We start from the raw sequence: 19,192 nt of genomic DNA on the forward strand, positions 1-19,192 counted from the left end.
GCATCCCACCTCTCTAGCAAACATGCAGGGTTTGTATCTGCACCGAGTCTTTTCTTGATGATTCACCTGTCACAGCACAGTTGCAGAATTTGACAGCTTTTAGACTTGGGGATGCTGATGATACCAGGAACAACAACAGAAGGCACCTTCAGTTTTATTTGCTCTAGGTCCAATATCCTTAATATGTCTTTATTGGTTTAGATCAGGGGCAGCCTATGTGGTGCTGAACTACAACTCCCACCATACCTCGCTATTTGGTTATACTGGCTGGGACTGGTGTGAGTTGGGAGTTCCAGCATCTGGAGAGGATGACATCATCCATCTCTGATTTAGACAGATAGGCAGACATAGGTCAGACTTACATCTGTCAAAGTTATGTCTTCTTCTCCTTATGGGTTCAAGTGCCAATCTACTGCTACAAACCATGCTATTGATTCTGCCAAGTGACCCATCACTAATCTGTCAGTGTGGTTCAGGTGAGCCATTGTGCATTTAAAGCTTATCCACCCCACAGCTGAACTTCACACTCGGGGGTTTTGGATAAGCTTTTGAGGAACCCCAGGATACTCTTAAACATAATCTGAAAGCCCGCTGGTTTTACATTATCTTTGGTGTTCCTTCTGCTCCCTTGTCCAAGCTGTGCCCGCAAGAGGTGCTTTCATCACCCCACCCTTGTCACCTCACCGCAGAGAAATGTGTGCATTGCTCAACCAGCTATTAAAACACAATACTGACCATTTTCCGTTTGGTGCAGAGGAAAGCGTGGCACTCCAGGTTCTCATTGTGCTGGCTCTGTGCAATATAGGCAAACACCTTGTCATGCACTTTGTCTGCTGTGCAGTAGGATATCCTGTGAACATTGGCAAAACAAGACATTAAATACACATTCTTATTTTTTTAAGGGGGGGTTGCACTCTACACCCAGGCCTCCCTTCCTCCAACATCACAAAATTCGGCAAACCACATATGCAAGGGGTCTTATACAAGTGTCTCCAAACTGACTGAGGCTGATGGGAGTTGCAGTACAAGGCATTTTTTGGGGGGGGGGCACCAGGTTGGTGAAGGATGGGATAAAGCAGTTGCAGGGGACCTCTGGCCTACCAGGGGGTCCAATTTAGCTCACAAGGCCATTTCCCCTAACTACACCCGCCTGCCCATCAGTAAGAGTTTTAAATGTATGGCATAAATGTGGCCTATGTGCTGTGTGAAGAAGTGTCTTTCTTTTGTCTCTCAGGAATCTTTCAACTTTGGTGGATGGGCCCAAGTTATTGTATCATGGGAAAGGGAGAAAAACTTTTCTTGTTAGAAACCAAGAGCTAGGCTGCTGAAGAGGAAGAGCTCTAATTCTCTTTTGTGGACTTATGAGCCTGAACATGCCACATTTTATAAAGAAACATTTCACAGAAAGCTTTCAGACCTGTCACACGGTAAATACGGACTATCAATTATTTTTATTTGTTTATAAGAATTTATAAAGCCATTGGTCAAAAAAAATCATTAAGTAGTATACATAGAACAATTGAAAGCTATAAGACCAGCAAAATTTAAAAGCTATATATACACGTGTAACTTGTTCATATTTACTGCCTTACTACACTTATATCCCACAATGAATATATTTGCATTTCTGTCTGTCTGTCTATCTACAGCAGGCGTCTTAAAACTGTAGAATGAGTTGCAGCAAACCCCAAGAGACAAGAGTGCTCTTGTACCAAACTAAGTTCTGCTTAAGCAGACTCATTAGAATTAAGGAACCTACAGTAGTCATGTCTATTAATTTAAATGGGTCTCCTCTGAGTAGGACTAGCACTGGAGACAACCCTATGGCTTTGCATTGTTTTCTGATGGCATTGATTTTCATGCCTGATTGTGTTTTTACTCTTAAATAGCTTTGATTGACTGATAAGGAAGACGGGGTAAAAACACTAAATAATAATTTTATTAAAATTGTTTCTACCTTACCCTCTGTCAAAAAAGTCCCCACAGGAGAAATTAGCAGTACTGTTTAATACAGTGTAAAATACACAACAGAGAAATAAAACAATGGGGGGAGGGGAAAACACACACACACACGTAATTAAACAGTAAAACCAACCAAACCAAACTCTCAGTAGCAAAGCACAGCAGTGTGGGCAGCAGTATATATCAATCTGCTGGTGCTTTTCAGAAAAAGTCAAGGGTTTTCACTGCCTGTCAGAACGCAGGCAGCAATCGAGTTGATACCTCCCCTTCAGAGAGGGCATCCCAAAACATTGGGTGCACAACCAAAAAGGTCCCAGCTGGCACACCTTAGATGGCAAGGGGCCTTGAAGCAGGCTTTCAAATGTAGAGACATAAGCTGGAGCGGGAGCGGGGTGTGTGAGATTCTGAAGACATCCTAGCACAGATCAAAGCTGTTTGTAGGGGTGTGTGAGATTCTGAAGACATCCTAGCACAGATCAAAGCTGTTTGTAGGGACCAGGTGCTCAGAGCACCTTTTGTGTACCAGTCGCTTCTGGGCCTAATTTAAAGAGCTGCTAATAGCCTTTAAAGCCCTAATAATAATAATAATAATAATAATAATAATAATAATAATAATTTATTATTTATACCCCGCCCATCTGGCTGGGCCTCCCCAGCCACTCTGGGCGGCTTCCATAAAAACCAAAAAGACAGTAAAATGTCACACGTTAAAAACTTCCCTGAACAGGGCTGCCTTAAGATGTCTCCTGAATGTCAGGTAGTTGTTTATCGCTTTGACATCTGCTGGAAGGGCGTTCCACAGGGCGGGCGCCACTACCGAGAAGGCCCTCTGCCTGGTTCCCTGTAGCTTTGCTTCTCGCAGTGAGGGAACCGCCAGAAGGCCCTCAGTGCTGGACCTCAGCGTCCGGGCAGACTGATGGGGGTGGAGACGCTCCTTCAGATATACTGGACCGAGGCCGTTTAGGGCTTTAAAGGTCAGCACCAACACTTTGAATTGTGCTCGGAAACGTACTGGGAGCCAATGCAGGTCTTTCAAGACCGGTGTTATATGGTCTCGGCGGCCGCTCCCAGTCACCAGTCTAGCTGCCGCATTCTGGATTAATTGTAGTTTCCGCGTCACCTTCAAAGGTAGCCCCACGTAGAGCGCATTGCAGTAGTCCAAGCGGGAGATAACCAGAGCATGCACCACTCTGGCGAGACAGTCCACAGGCAGATAGGGTCTCAGCCTACGTACCAGATGGAGCTGGTAAACAGCTGCCCTGGACACAGATTTGACCTGTGCCTCCATGGACAGCTGTGAGTCCAAAATGACTCCCAGGCTGCGCACCTGGTCCTTCAGGGGCACAGTTACCCCATTCAGGACCAGGGAATCCTCCACACCTGCCCGCCTCCTGTCCCCCAAAAACAGTACTTCTGTCTTGTCAGGATTCAACCTCAATCTGTTAGCCGCCATCCATCCTCCAACCGCCTCCAGACACTCACACAGGACCTTCACCGCCTTCACTGGTTCTGATTTAAAAGAGAGGTAGAGCTGGGTGTCATCCGCATACTGATGAACACCCAGCCCAAACCTCCTGATGATCTCTCCCAGCGGCTTCATATAGATGTTAAAAAGCATGGGGGAGAGGACAGAACCCTGAGGCACCCCACAAGTGAGGGCCCAAGGGTCTGAACACTCATCCCCCACCACCACTTTCTGAACACGGCCCAGGAGGAAGGAGCGGAACCACTGTATAACAGTGCCCCCAGCTCCCAGCCCCTCAAGACGGTCCAGAAGGATGCTATGGTCGATGGTATCAAACGCCGCTGAGAGATCCAGCAGAACTAGGAAACAGCTCTCACCTTTGTCCCTAGCCCGCCGGAGATCATCAACCAGTGCGACCAAGGCAGTTTCAGTCCCATGATGAGGCCTGAATCCCGACTGGAAGGGATCCAAATGGTCCGCTTCTTCCAGGCGTGCCTGGAGTTGTTCGGCAACCGCTCGCTCAATCACCTTGCCCAGGAATGGAAGATTTGAGACTGGGCGATAGTTGGCCATCGTGGCCGCATCTAAAGATGGTTTTTTAAGAAGCGGTTTAATAACCGCCTCTTTCAGCGGGTCTGGGAAGGCTCCCTCACGGAGGGAAGCATTCACCACCCCACGAAGCCCATCGCCCAGTCCTTCCCGGCTAGCTTTTATAAGCCAGGATGGGCAAGGATCCAGGAGACAGGTGGTTGGTTTCACTCGTCCAAGCAGCCTGTCCACATCCTCCGCGGTAACAGATTGAAATTGATCCCACTCAACTTGACTAGACAGAACTCTAGCACTCTCCCGCCCCGGCCCTGCTCCCACGGTGGAGTCTACTTCTTCCCGAATCTGGGCGATTTTATCTGCAAAAAACTTTGCAAAATCATTGCAGGAGAACATGTGGCCCGTACTGGGCCCCGATGTTGCAGGTGGTTCCGCTAAATTGTGAACCACCTGAAAAAGTCTCCTGCTGCTGTTTTCTGCAGATGCAATAGAGGCGGTGAAGAAATTCTTCTTCGCCGCCGCTATCGCCACTTGGTAGGCTCGACGTTGAGCTCTAACCTGTGTCCGGTCAGATTCGGAATGAGTTATCCGCCACCGGCGCTCTAGCCGTCTCAACGATTGTTTCATTGCCCTCAGATCCGTGGAAAACCACGGGGCTGTCCGGGCTCCATGCAATCGGAGAGGGCGCTTCGGAGCCAAACAGTCAATAGCCCTGGTTAACTCCACATTCCAGCGGGCCACCAGGGAATCGGCTGAAAGGCCATCAACATGGGATAAAGCATCCCCTACCACTCTCTGGAAACCATTTGGATCCATTAAGTGGCGGGGGCGGACCATCCGAATTGGTCCCACCTCCCTGCAGAGGGGATGGGTCGCAGAGAAGTCCAGTTGCACCAGGAAGTGATCTGACCATGGCACTTCTTTCATTTCGCTTTTACTTAGTGTCAGATCACCAACATCCATAGAGGTAAACACCAGGTCCAAGGCATGTCCACGGCTATGGGTTGGGCCAGACTTATTCAGGGACAGCCCCATGGAGGCCATGCTTTCCACGAAGTCCCGAGCGGCCCCTTGTAAGGTCGTGTCGGCATGGATGTTAAAATCCCCTAGGACGACCAGGCTAGGTGTCTCCAGGAGAACATCCGCCACGACCTGAAGCAGCTCGGGCAGGGAATCCTTGGTGCAGCGGGGAGGTCGGTACACCAAAAGGAATCCTGTACTGCCCCTATTGCCCAACTTCCAGAACATGCACTCAGAAAACTGGGTCTTCCCAATAGGACGCCTGGTGCAAACTAATGACTTCCTAAAAATCACTGCAACCCCCCCTCCCCGCCCACGTGACCTGGGTTGCTGTGCGTAAGAGAAACCTGGTGGACAAGCAGCGGCAAGGACAGGCCCATCTGCTTCATCCAACCAAGTCTCTGTTACACATGCCAGGTCAAATCCTCCATCCATGATCAAGTCATGGATGGCAGTGGTCTTATGAATCATGGACCTGGCATTGCACAGCAGCACCTTCAGGTCATGTGGGTATCCCTTGCTGATTCTAGTATCCATCCGGTCAGGACCAGACCCGGAGGCAGGGATAGTCCTCAGACAACGACTAAACCTGCCTCCTCTGTAATGACATGGTCTGGTCTTAGCGTAACTCCTCCTCCTACCCGTGATCACTGAGATCGGTTGTCCCAGTGCATCCCCCCCTGTGGAACATGCCCCAGCCATTTTGTGGGCTGGGGCCCACTCCCCGGCAGCCCTGAACCCTCCCCCTAAAAACAAAATAACACCTTAAACAAACAAACAAAACCAATAAAACAATACAAACAAAAAAAATGTAAAAATTACAAAAACATCAAAATAAAAAAATAATAATTCCCCAAGCCCAACCAAACATCCATCCCACCCCCACCCCCCACATCCAAAAAATCCAAAGAAAATTTTTTAAAAAACATTTTAAAAACACTCTGTGCCTCTCCGGCAGTAACAACTGTCCTAGTGAGGCCTGTCAGGCCCCGCCCCGGGCCAGGTGGTAAGTGGCAGGGAGGAGCAGGGCCCTCAGGCGCTCACTCAGGGGACTCCTCCTGGGCAGCAGGCAGCAAGCAGCACGCAGTCCTTGTGAGGCTTCAGGCCCCGCCCCAGGCCAGATGGTAAGTGGCAAAAGCAGGGCCCACAAGCACTCACTCAGGGGAGTCTTCCTGGGCAGCAGGCAGTAAGCAGCACGCAGTCCTTGTGAAGCCCCAGGCCCCGCCCCAAGCCAGATGGTAAGTGGCAAAAGCAGGGCCCACAAGCACTCACTCAGGGAGTCTTCCAGGGCAGCAGGCAGCAAGCAGCACGCAGTCCTTGTGAGGCTTCAGGCCCCGCCCCAGGCCAGATGGTAAGTGGCAAAAGCAGGGCCCACAAGCACTCACTCAGGGGAGTCTTCCTGGGCAGCAGGCAGCAAGCAGCACGCAGTCCTTGTGAGGCCCCAGGCCCCGCCCTGGGCCAGATGGTAAGTGGCAAAAGCAGGACCCACAAGCACTCACTCAGGGAGTCTTCCTGGGCAGCAGGCCGCAAGCAGCACGCAGTCCTTATGAGGCCCCAGGCCCCGCCCCAAGCCAGATGGTAAGTGGCAAAAGCAGGGCCCACAAGCACTACACCAGGGGAGAGCAATCCTTTTTCTGTCTGGGGTTACATTCCCTCAGAGGTAATCTGTCAGGGGCCACACACCAGCAGGAGGTGGGGCTGAAGACCAAAGAGGCTGGGGCCATCCCCTTTTCTCCCTATTTCTGCCAACACCTTGTCTCTGTCAGCCACTTTCTCACCATTTCTGCCTCCTTGGCACCCACATGAAATCTGGCTAAAGGCCATACCTGCTCTACATGGTTTAGAACCAGGTTCTTTGAAGGAACAGCGTATGAAGTGAGAAAGGGAGAAGCCAGGAACATTAGAAGAGGTGCCCTGCTTCCCAATGGGACTCCTGGATTGTCTTGCCTCCTTACAGGATTGAAGCCCTGACTGAGCAGCCCCTAGCCAGTGGCACCAACAATAGGGAGCCATGGGCCATGAGCACCCACCATGTTTTGGGGGTTAATCTCTCTCAGCTGTGCCCAGTGTTTCCCTGTAGGCAAGAGAAACCTCCGACCTTGAGATTAAGAGTCTTATGCTCCACCAACTGAGTTATCCCAGGCAAATATAAAGCACCCACAATACTGGAAATCCAACTCAGCCTCCCCACAGTAGTTTCTGAGATGATCTGTCCCTGGCCACTTACTTCGCAGCTAATATTTTCACCATAAGGCTTAGAAGCTTAAAAAAAAAACAAAACAGAAGCTGATAGGATGCTGAATTCTAATACAGTACTGTATAAACCTCAGTGCTTTGCACCAAACAGCACAGCACTTATATTGTGAGGCTTTGCCTTACAAATAAGAGAAACAAATGAAAGTTTCAGGCACACACCATGCACAGATTCATAGAGTTTGCTTATCAGATCAAAGCAGAGAGAATGCAATTTTCCAGGCTGAGATCTTATAACGCCAGGGAAATGCAGAAAAACAAATACCCATCCATCTTCCCAAAAGCTCTGCTTTCTAAGGAGTGCTTCCATTTTTAAAACGGGAGAGTGTGCGGGGGTGGGGAAGAGTACTTTGAGCTCAGGAAATCCTGCCAACTCTTGCTCTTCTGCAATGTGCCCACCCCATTCTGTTAGAGAAGCTGAAGGCCAGTATGGGCATCATGCCAGGAGGGGCCACCTTATCTGCCCACCAATATGGGAGTGAGTGATGCGCACGCCAGGTGCTTGGAGCAGCCAACTACTCCTTAGCAGCTATTGCCCCCCACCCACCCATCAATGCCCTGATTACACAAAAGCCTAAAAATGGGCCACTTTGTATTTAAAAATGGCCGGCTATAAATCCCCAGGGCAAGATGTAGGCTTCATTCTCCCTGCCTAAGAAAGGCTACCAGGTCTTCATCAGGCTTCTCAGCACATTTCTACCAATTGCTGTTCCTGCTTGTAGCCAAGGACCACAGACAGTTGGGGAGCAAGGCTGGGGTTGCTAGGAAGGGAAGCTTCAAACACATTTCCAATCCAAGTGGAGCGCTCGCTTCTGAGTTGAGGAAGAGCTGTAGCTCAATGGTAGAAAGACCCCATGTGGAATTTCTGGTATCTCCAGGAAGGGCTGGGAAAGTCCCTTGTCTGAACTCCTGCAGAGCCACTGCTACTAAGGACAGACCAGCCTCCACCAACCTGGTGTCTTACTGATGTTTTCAACTACAATTCCCATCAGCCCTAAGCTCTTAGTTGGGAAGGGCCATAGCTGTAGTGGAGCATCTGCTTTACATGCAAAGGTCCCAGGTTCAATCCCTGGAATCTCCAGGTGTGGTTGTGAGAAAACCTTGCCTGAAGCCCTGGAAAGCCACTGCCTGTCAACATAGGCAATACAGTCGTACCTTGGAAGTCTAACAGAATCTGTTCCGGAAGTCCGTTCAATTTCCAAAACATTTGGAAACCAAAGCGTAGCTTCTGATTGGCTGCGGGAAGCTCCTGCAGCCAATCGGAAGCCACGCCTGACATTCGGCTTCTGAAAAATCGTTCCAAAATCGAAACACTCACTCCTGGGTTTCAATTGTTCTGGAGTCAAGGCATTTTGAGATCCAAGGTACGACTGTACTGAGCTAAATGGCCAAGGGTTTTACTCAGTATAAGGCAGCTTTCTATGTTCTTGAACCTCAGGAGAGGGCTAGAGGCAAAAGAGGGAATAGCAATGAGTGTGCCAAAAACGCACAAGGAGGACTCAAATCAGGCCTAGTGAAGAATGAGGCTCGGGAGGGTGCGTGACCTGGGGAGAGGCCAGGTAGAAATGCCTGAAGGACCACACATGCATTCACCCCAAGTTTTGCAACAGAAGAACATGACTTGAAGCAGAAAATCACTCAGCGCTTGCAGGGAGCAGCAGTTCAAAGCAGCATAGTCAGTGCATCTTGAATTATCTTTTCCCCCCACACCAAGCCTGATGAAGATCTGATGACCTTTCTCAGGAGGAGAGGATAAATCTTGCCCTGGGGGTTTATAGTCTGTCATTTATTTATTCAGCAGCACTGTGTCAGAGCGCACTTAAGTTTCAGGACAACTCAGAAGCGAGCTGTCCACTCGATGAAGAAACAAGTTCAGCTTGCACATCTTGGGATTGCAAATGCATTTTGACACTTCCTCCAAACCCCAGCGCTGTCCCCCAATTCTCTGTGGTCCTTGGCTGCAAATGATAAAGAGAAACTGATGGAAAGGTGTTGAGAAAACGCTGCCTGCGAAGATCATCCTCAAACTCTCTCAGGTTCAAGCATCATTAAAGCAGCATGACGACAGGCGCTCAGCCCATGAGCTGAGGAACATCCCTTTTGGCAGGATGACGCTCCCTTGGACTGGGTGAAAAACAGCTTTGAACTCTACAAGCCAATAACGGCTGGTGCCTGAGGGATGCCTTTCTAACAGCATTCCCCAATCTGGTGCCCTCCAGATTTTGTTGGAAACCAGCACCTAGAAACCTAGCCACTGGCAGGGGTAATGGAAATGAAGTCCAAAACACCTCTCATAGGCAGGAGGTTGCAGAAGGTTGTCTTACAAAAACAGCTGTGGGTATTTCATCTGTTCTTGGAAGGGCATTCATAGATAAGCAGTGTGACAGAGAAACTGGCCTTGCTGACCAATGTGCAGAACGATGTCCATATCCGACAGGATTGTGAAGAAAAAAAGCATGGTTTGGTTTAGTCATCTGTGTAACAACTTGTGGTTTGTTGAAAAACTACGGCCTAGCATTGTGAGCGAACCAGCTTCCTATGTTTTCTTGTATTCTGCAAAGCACCATGCATATTGATGGTGCAAGAGTGATAAATTAATCATAAAAATACTAGTGATGTTGTCCCCAAAACTGTAATACCCTCAAATGGCTGTCCCATAGCACAAAGTTGTACCAAGCATCCCTTTGTCATGAGCAAGGGGCTGTTCCTCTTGAGGAAAGCAGTGCCTGATCTACCAGTTGAGTTTTCCAGGGTTTAAAATACATTCAAAATTAATTTACATTGCATTAAGTGTCTTGTTGTGCTCCGGTGTGGCCTACATTTGTCCTACATGGAGCTTCACAGTGCTTTGTTTTTATAAGAGGCACTTATGTTTTCCCTCTTCCCCTGTAATTGGTTTTTTAAGCTGTTAAATGCTGGTTTTTGTAACAGCAGTAGAGACTCTGAAATCTATTCAGCAAGCAAAAAATTAGTGTGTTTTTGGGAAAACGGGTTCCAGAGGGGCCCTCCTAAGTGACATCTACAAACTTTATTCATCTTTAGGAGTAAAATACCACTCCTGGTAGCCTCTGAAATTACTGATTTTTTCCACACAGTGTACGCAAGAGGCCATGAAGAAGAAGGCCACAGACGTCACCCAGAACTACTTTCAACTAATGACCGAGCTTCCCGGAAACTGCTGAAGGCCTCTGACAGCTCCCACCTGCTTTCTTACTTAAATCCAGTCCCAGGGTGGCCCTGGCTGTCAGCTTCCTCCTCCTTACTCTCAGCGTTGCCATTATAGAACTCAGCAGAGAGGAGGATGGGGAGGAAACAAGAATTATTTGGCTCTGACTCTCCTTGGCTTTGGCTCCACCAACTGTTGACCTTTCTGCCTTCTGCCTACCAGCCACCCCTGGTTTCAATTCTCCTGCAAAGGGGATTTCAAAGGGAGGCTACAGCATGAAGCTGCAGAACGAGAACTTATCAAGACATTTGATTCTATTCATTTGGGGATGATCACAGCGAAGGCTTCCTGTCCTGCTGCAGGCGCTAATTAGCTCAGCAAAGCTAAGATGACTGAGTCATCACCAAATAAGTGCTATTGGAAATGGCTGCAATGTTTATCAGCGTACGTTTAAGCTTCAATTGAATTATCACAAATTGTAATTTTTGCATTTCATGCTATCTGAACCCACTCTTTACTTCTTTACCCCCACTACCCTTTGCAGCCTAAATAAATAAATAAATTTATATGCTGCCCATCTGACTGGGTTGCCCCAGCCACTCTGGGCAGCTTCCAACAAATTAAGAAGGATAGCTCAGCTGGTTAAAGCACAGTGCTGATAATGCCAAGGTTGCAGGTTCAATCCCTGTATTGTAGCAGTTGCATATTCCTGTATTGCAGGGGGCTGGACTAGATGATCCTCAGGCTCCCTTCCAACTCTACAATTCTATGATCATTATGTAGAGGATAAAACCACAGTGAAACATCAGACATTAAAAACATCCCTATACAGGGCTGCCTATAAACATACACACACCTTTCAACTGGGGGTAACACATCTGATGAAGTGCGGCTCTTTTCCACAGCGTATGAGTTAGTCTTTAAAGTGCTACGGGACTGTATGGCTGCATTTGCACATAACAATGAGGCTGTGAGGAGGAGGCTGCTGTGCCTGTGTAAGTCTTTGCAGGAAGACCCACCAGCAATAAATCAGGTCAGTCTGGAGGTCATGCCTCTCCTCTCAGCGTGCAGAGATAAAGCAGAAACACTGAGTGGGAAGCATGGGCCTGGTGAGGAATCAGAAAGAGGAAAGCTGAGAGAAGCACAGGAGTGGATAGAATGAGAAGTCCAAGCGGTGAGCCTATTATAAAAGGAGACTGGTGAAGCCTAAGGAAAGTGGGGAGAGGGGCAAGTTCAGGGGAGTTCAAAAAGGGGGTCTCAACTTGTATAGCAATGGCCCCACCCAGTATACAGTTTAGAGTATCTTGTGGAGGGATGTGTGTGAAGTGGTGGATAAACACAGAGGGCATATGCCAGTATCTATTAACCTGGCAAGGGAATCTGAGGTGTGGGGCCACCACTGAGAAAGCCATGCTCCTTGCACCTGCCAGTTTCACAGTTTTACCAACGTGCCTTAAATATTTACTCTGCGTCTTTAAAAACTACAAATGGAACGTACCTGTATATTGAGATGTTTTCGATTGCCTCGTTTGTTACACTGTCACTGAGGATTATCCCTCTGGGAGACACTTTTAGGGTTACTTTCCGAAGCTTTCTGCCACTTGCTTTTGCCTTGAGAAAGAAAACATTCAACATGTTTCATGAGTCTGGTGGAGATAAATCAACTTATCTAAAAGTCACATATTAACTATGTACAGGAATAACAGGCAGATGTTGTTACTTGGAAACAGCCCCCAAACCTGCAAATGTTTTTTTCCACCATTTTGCTCCTCTTCAGTAAACCTTGTGAGAAGAGGAAGAGAACAGAGTATCGTGCAGCAAGGCACTGAACAGGGACGCTCTGCAATGAAACATTTGGCTGCAGGTTCTCATTTCTTCAGCATATTCTTATTTCTTTCTCTAATATGAAAACACCCTGGTTTACAAACCAAGGGGTTTGGTTTTGCAAACAATGAGCTTTTCTCCTCCTATCCACCAGGAGAATATATGCAAGTCACAGCACATAGCTGAGCTGCAGGAGCAGGTAACACATGAGAGGTAGCCTTTCATATGGCCTAGAACAGGAGCATGAGGGGCCTGTTGCCCTCCCAGTTTTGTTGGACGTCAACTTCCCAACCACTGACCATGTTTGCTGGGGTTAGTGGGAACTGGAGACCAACAAAAATACCCAGGGAGCCGCAGGTTCATCCGTGGCCTAGAAACTCTTTTGCGAATTTTGAAAACTGCAGAGGTTAAATGAGGCTTCATAATGTCACGATTCATACTAATTCAAGGAAAACAAATTGAATGAAGCATACAAAACAATAAAATTCAAATATATCACGTAGCGGTTTATTTGGCCCCATGAAACACCTCCACACCCCATGGGAGCCCTCCTATGGATTGAGGTCATCAGATGGGCCCCTGCTTAAGATATTCTTCCTCTTTCTTCATTTGATGGGGACAAACATCAGGATCTTTGCTAGCTGCCACCCCAATCCACTGCCACAAGAAACCCGCCCAAGTATAACTCTACAGATTTTTAGCAAGATATGCAAAGCCTCCTTTATTCAAGCAAGTTTTTAGTAACTTGCTATAAATCAGGCCACTTTTATGTTGGCTAATTTCCTATAATTGCAAAGCATTTTATGCATTTTATGAACTGCTTTCTGTTTTATGAACTGAATTTTAATGGTTTTTAATGTCACTTGAACGAGTTTCCCTACTGTTCTTGAACATAAGTTTAGAGTGCATGGCTATAGGCCGAACTGAAGTGTTAACACGTAGGATCTGTAGCAGAAAGTTGCAGTGTGAAGTGCTGCTGTTCAGACGTCTAGTCGCTCCATCCTATTTCCCTCCCTCCTCATTTTTCCATCCCTCCCAACATCTAACCAGAATTCCATGCCCACTGAGCACTTGTTTGGGGTTCCCCCTCTGCACCCCTAGTTCAAAAATTTCCTTAAAATATGTTTTGTACTTTTGTGAATTTTGGGGGTTTTCCAAACCTGCTAACACCCTTCACTTGACCACAGAATCAGAGCCCCCATCTGAGATCCTACAAAGAATTACAAAAACAAAAGCACAAGTCATCCACATTTCCAGTAAACTTTCAAACTTATCTGAAGTTTGAATGGGAGATAGAGCCAAAAACTCAGCTTTCAAGCGCTGCTCTGGATTCAACAGGACAGAGCTATGGAAGCTGCACATATACTGCTATGGCTGCTACCCTTCTAGCCTAGGCGTAACGGAGGACATTTGGGGGTGTGAGGATATGAAGTAAAGGGCAGCTCACCGTGGCTACAATTCTTTTGACAGCAGCAGCGGATAGCTCTTCACCTTTGGGTTGCTCGACGAGTGTCATGCCCAGGTACTTCAGGTTGAAGAGCATGCCCTCCAATAAGGTTTCTCTGGTATCGGTCCAGTTTTCCGGGAGCTCTGTGGAATTAAGAAGGTTTATTGTTTAAGGGTACCTGGTACGAAACATTAAATGATTGGATAGAAGGGATAATAATAATAATAATAATAATAATAAATTTTATTTATATCCCGCCCTCCCCAGCCGAAGCCGGGCTCAGGGCGGCTAACAACAATAAAACAGTACAAAAATACAACATAAACAACATTCTAAAATCATTCATTATAAAAATTAATGGATATGCCCCAACTGCCCTCCCCCTCAACCTGGGACACTTGACTTGATGTTTCGGGTTTCATAACAACTGGTTGCACTCAGGGCAGATGGGATTTTTTTAAAAAAAATCAATTTATAAAAAATAATAATTAAAACTTCTAGTTCTGTGTTGCATTTTTCACAAACAAGTGGGGATGCTTTAGCTACCCCTTCTGTTAAAAGGCTTCTGGAGGAAGGAAAAATGACCCCTTAATTGGTTTTGCACAGCTGGAAATATGGAAGAACAACCCAGAGGTTGCGTATAACTTCTTTTTTAAAGACTTTCCTGTGACTCATCAATGGTTCATGCAAAGGCTGGGGATGCATTCTGTACGCATAAGACTCCTCAGTGCCGGCCAAAGTTATAGCATGGGAATGAAAGAGCAACAGATTTCCTCAATATATGCTAGTTGGAACAAATTCCTAAGGATAATATGCATGGCTGGGCCAAGAAATGTGAAGGTGTTATGCTTCATTATAGATTGACCCCCCTCCCCCGAAAATGAACTAACAGCTGTCTCATTTGTACTAATTAACATGGGGCACAATCAGCAGGTATTTTTGTTCTGAGCAAGCTTCCATCAATGCACAAGAGCTGAGCAACAAAATTACTGGAACATCCTGCTGGATTGCACTGGATGGCTCAGCCGGCCAGCCTCCCACTTCACAGCCCATAGTGGCTCATCAAGAACAGCGGCTTAAGGCAGGGCGCCTTGAGGAGTGTGGTGGTGAAAGGAGAGAGAGTATAGCTGCATTCAGGCTTCAAGGGTTTTACTGTGCTCCGGCAAATGTGATAGGCAACTGGTCTTCCTCCCACCTTTGAAGTTGGCAGGGGTAGGCAGGAATTGTCCCAGAAGATAAAACAACAAGAGCCCTATGAGATCATGCCAATGGCCCCATCTAGTGCAGCATCCTGTTCTCACAGTGGCCAAGCAGATGTCTACAGGAAGCCCATAAGTAGGACATGAGTGAAATGGCACTCTCCCACTCCTGATCTCTCAACAGCTGCTTTTCAGAGGCATACGGTCTCCATCTGCTACTGGAGGTCATATCATAGAATCATAGAATCATAGAATCATAGAGTTGGAAGAGACCACAAGGGCCATCAAGTCCAACCCCCTGCCAAGCAGGAAACACCATCAGAGCACTCCTGACATATGGTTGTCAAGCCTCTGCTTAAAGACCTCCAAAGTAGGAGACTCCACCACACTCCTTGGCAGCAAATTCCACTGTCGAACAGCTCTTACTGTCAGGAAGTTCTTCCTAATGTTTAGGTGGAATCTTCTTTCTTGTAGTTTGGATCCATTGCTCCGTGTCCGCTTCTCTGGAGCAGCAGAAAACAACCTTTCTCCCTCCTCTATGTGACATCCTTTTATATATTTGAACATGGCTATCATATCACCCCTTAACCTCCTCTTCTCCAGGCTAAACATGCCCAGCTCCTTTAGCCGTTCCTCATAAGGCATCGTTTCCAGGCCTTTGACCATTTTGGTTGCCCTCCTCTGGACACGTTCCAGTTTGTCAGTGTCCTTCTTGAATTGTGGTGCCCAGAACTGGACACAGTACTCCAGGTGAGGTCTGACAGCCATCATGACTAGTAACCAGTGATAACTGCCCAGCAGTGAATAAAACTACCGTATTTTTCGCTCTATAGGACGCACCCAACCATAGGATGCACCTTGTTTTAGAGGGGGAGAACAAGAAAAAAAATTCTCCCCCTCTCTGCGCAGCGCCCCTTCAGCGAAGCGGCAGGAGAAACGGAGCCCCTTCCAATTCTCCTCCCGCTTCACTGAAGGGGCGCTGCGCTGCTCTCCCTCTCCCAAATTGCCTTCGCCTTCAGTGAAGGCAACCCAAAGCCTCCGGAGCACGGCAGGAGCTCCCGCCGCGCTCCGGAGGCTTCGCGTTGCTATCGCTGAAGCCAAGGAGCCTGCATTCACTCCATAAGACGCACACACATATCCCCTTAATTTTTGGAGGGGGGATGTGCGTCTTATAGAGCGAAAAATACGGTGCGAATTCCTCCCCCCTACAATTCCCAGAGTGGTTTAACAGCCAATCCCTCTTCCCAGAGAATTATGGGACTGTGGCTATGGAGTCTCCTATCAACTCTCAGCACCCTTAGCAAACTAGTTCCCAGCTCAAGATGACTTTGTTGCTCCAGCAAACACAGCTGGAAAAGGAAGGCCTTTATACTCCTTCCTGCTCAGGAAGATCCAGTGGCCAGCTGGGGATAAGACTACATGACCCTCATGGTCCTTTCCAACTCTACAATCCTGTGACTCAATGGGCAGAGGCTGCTGGGAAGGTTCTCCAATAAGAAAGCTTCCACCTGAAAGTTTAGTGGTTCACCACATGGGGTAGCAACACTAAAGACATCAGCAAGTATAATTCTGCATCTATCTACTTACTGCTCAGGCCTCGGACCATATTTTTGGTTTGGCCCACCCATTTGCTGACATGCAGCCTCCAGAAAGTCACTCAAGAGGAAAAGCTGCCCTGGGCCTGGCGATGGGGTGGGGAAGTTTTCCCAACCCTGCTCTGAAGCTGGTTTAGAGCACAGTCTTCAGAGCCACATACAGGCAACTTTCCATTTGTGCACATTCAAGGCATGCATGACCACGAACATGTGCATCACCGCAAACCTGGAAGTGGCACAAAAGGAGCAAAAACGGACCCAAACGAGTGCAAAACAGCAAAAATGGCATGAAAACAGTGCCTAGCAATCCCACGAGCCTTTGCAAGTGCAATCCCAGGAGCTCTTGCACCGACCTTTGAGGCCTGTGGAGAGTTGGAGTTTGAGCAAGGAGGGTTGGAGGGAGCGTTTGTGGTGTTTGCAGCTTTTTTCAACAGTGTTCCCGATATATGCAATTTCACTTAAACGCGTGGTGCCTCGGAACGTAACCCCCCCGTAAATGGGGAGGTGCCTGTTCCAACTAGAAAGCAGAAACTACAACCCCCAGCCTGAGCCTACCCAGTCAAGCACGGGATACAAAGCTCAAGAGGAATTCTCACATTTCACAGGGCAGGAACGACCTGCTGCACAGCATGATCTGTGAACTTGCTTCTACCCTCTCCCACAATAACTGAGCAGCCTCAAATCCCCTGCCCACTTCCAAACCAGTTATCAGAAGGACAAACCATCTGTGCACAGGCTTAAGCAGGCTCTCCTCTTCATTAGCTTTTCACAACCTCAAGGCCTGTGTAGTGTCTAGTGATGTCGCGGAGCCAGAAGTACTACCTCTTGGCTAGTTGCCAGGGCTAGAAGGATGCACTGCCAGCAATTTATTGTTTACAAGCTCTTCTTTCTGATCCTGTCTACGTGCTTGCTGTCACCGTGCATAGGTATGCACTACTAAAGCACTGGGCAGGAGGGGGAGTGAGAGAGATTGTTGGCAGGGGAGCCCCCTGCACCATACATTTAAAGCAATACAGTATAATATTAAACAGCCATGGCTTCCCCCCAAAGAATCCTGGGAAATGTAGTTCTGTTTGCTAGCAGACAACCCTTCTTCCCCTGAGCTACAATTCCTAGAGTTCCCCTGGGAAGAGGGATTGATTTTTAAATCACTCTGACATTTGCAGCTCTCTGAGGGGAAGAGGAGTCTTCAGGACATGAACAACTGCAGCTCCCAGGATTCTTTGCGGGAAGCCATGACTCTTACTAGAACAAAAAGACCTCTAAGTGGGTTACAGGAGACAGTCTAAAATAATATGTAGAAGAAGAAGAAGAAGGAGTAGCCAAAAAACAAATCAATAAAATAAACACTGATACCAAGCATTGAAAGAGAGTAGAACATAATTCAATAGCATAAAATACAAAGCTGAGGAAAACCCTGTACAGCCCCAAATGATGAACGTTTGCAACTAAAACCATATTTTAAAGGAATTTGGTGATTGTTTGTAAGCTATTTGTCACCAGAGATATCGGGTTGGCAGTCTAAAACAGTAATAAATAATAATTCTGGCCTCAGCTCCATCCCTGTCAAAAAGTAAGGGACAATGGGCGAGACTCAAGTTCACATGAAATTTCCCCCCCAAATTCCTTCGCTTCCCTGCTCAAAAGTACCAGGAAATTCCTCCAAATACATGAACCCCACCACCCCCCTGACAGGAAGTCTACACAATGCAGATTTATCTCCACTGAGCTGTAGCCCAGCCACAATGAACTGCAGTAAGCAAAGCTCCATTCTGAAAAAACTGCAGGAAGGATATCGCAAAACGAGACCCAAGCAGGAGACAAGAGGCTAAAATTAGGCACCAGTTCAAGCTATCATTTGATGCCAACAGCAAAAGGGAGAAGAGGTTTTTTTGTTTGCTCAGAAAGGCCTTGGGGACACACTCTCCCTGCAAACCTTCTAGTGGAAACTGAGAAGGTAACTGTATGCGGTTTCTCCTGTTTCCAGCAGCTGCGCCAGGTAGCGCCCCCTCCCCCCACAATAAGAAAAAGGCTGGATCTGAAATGAAACACAAGCAGCTATTGATTTTGAAAAGGAAGGTCCAGATACAAGGAAAGAGGAGGAGAAGTACTAGCAAAATCTGCCCCCCCCCCATTTCTCAAACGTTTTCTTACCCTGTGAAAGGCATTTTGTTCTCAGGGGACTGAGAATTTTAGGGGCAGCATAGGGTTTGGAGCTCATCTTATCATCAAGGATGGTCAAGGATGGCGTTTGTGTTTTCCTTTCCTTTAGAAAGGTTTCCCTAGCATTCCTGCAGCCTCCCCAGCTGCCCAGACTTCCTGTGTGAAAAAGCCCTGGGGAGGAGTTACTATTTCATTTAACAAAATTTGTACACTGCCTGTTTGAAAGAAAGCTTCTAAGTGGCTTACAAAAATATGAAATAAAACATTAATATTCTTGGGCGGGGGAGTTAAAAACAAGTATTAAATAACATTCAAAAGCAGCCAAAGAGAGATAAAGCTCATGAAACTTCTACATGTCTGTCTAGGCTTGCCTAAACAGAACTGTTTTAAGCAGGGGCTGAGAAGAATATAAGGAAGGCGTGTGCCTGAAATCAATAGGCAGGGAGTTCCAAGGGGAAGGTGTTGCAGCACTAAAACATTCATTTCATTATGTGGTACGTATAACAGTGCAAGTTCTGCAAAGTGAACTAGTTGAGTATATGGGGTGAGGCG

General features: G+C 47.4%; 1 protein-coding gene and 1 long non-coding RNA gene across 3 annotated transcripts in view; both read right to left on the minus strand.

Moving 5' to 3' along the window:
* The window catches only part of LOC308592566, a 280,852-nt gene that overhangs the window by 236,435 nt on the left and 25,225 nt on the right, over positions 1 to 19,192 (minus strand). The window lies entirely within an intron of this gene.
* The window catches only part of LDLRAP1 (low density lipoprotein receptor adaptor protein 1), a 65,683-nt gene that overhangs the window by 22,135 nt on the left and 24,356 nt on the right, over positions 1 to 19,192 (minus strand). The window contains exons 1-4 of one of the 2 annotated variants that reach the window (XM_081204086.1): positions 16,470 to 16,678; positions 13,684 to 13,826; positions 11,911 to 12,023; positions 736 to 850 (exon numbers count right to left, since the gene is read on the minus strand). In XM_081204086.1, coding sequence (XP_081060212.1) covers positions 736 to 850; positions 11,911 to 12,023; positions 13,684 to 13,826; positions 16,470 to 16,488 — 390 coding nt within the window. In that variant the 5' untranslated portion in view covers positions 16,489 to 16,678. Of the gene's footprint in view, positions 1 to 735; positions 851 to 11,910; positions 12,024 to 13,683; positions 13,827 to 16,469; positions 16,679 to 19,192 lie in introns of those variants that run through there. The other variant, XM_081204085.1, reaches the window with a different exon arrangement.

Source organism: Podarcis bocagei, assembly GCF_964188305.1.
Source record: "Podarcis bocagei genome assembly, chromosome: 7".
NCBI lineage: Eukaryota > Metazoa > Chordata > Lepidosauria > Squamata > Lacertidae > Podarcis > Podarcis bocagei.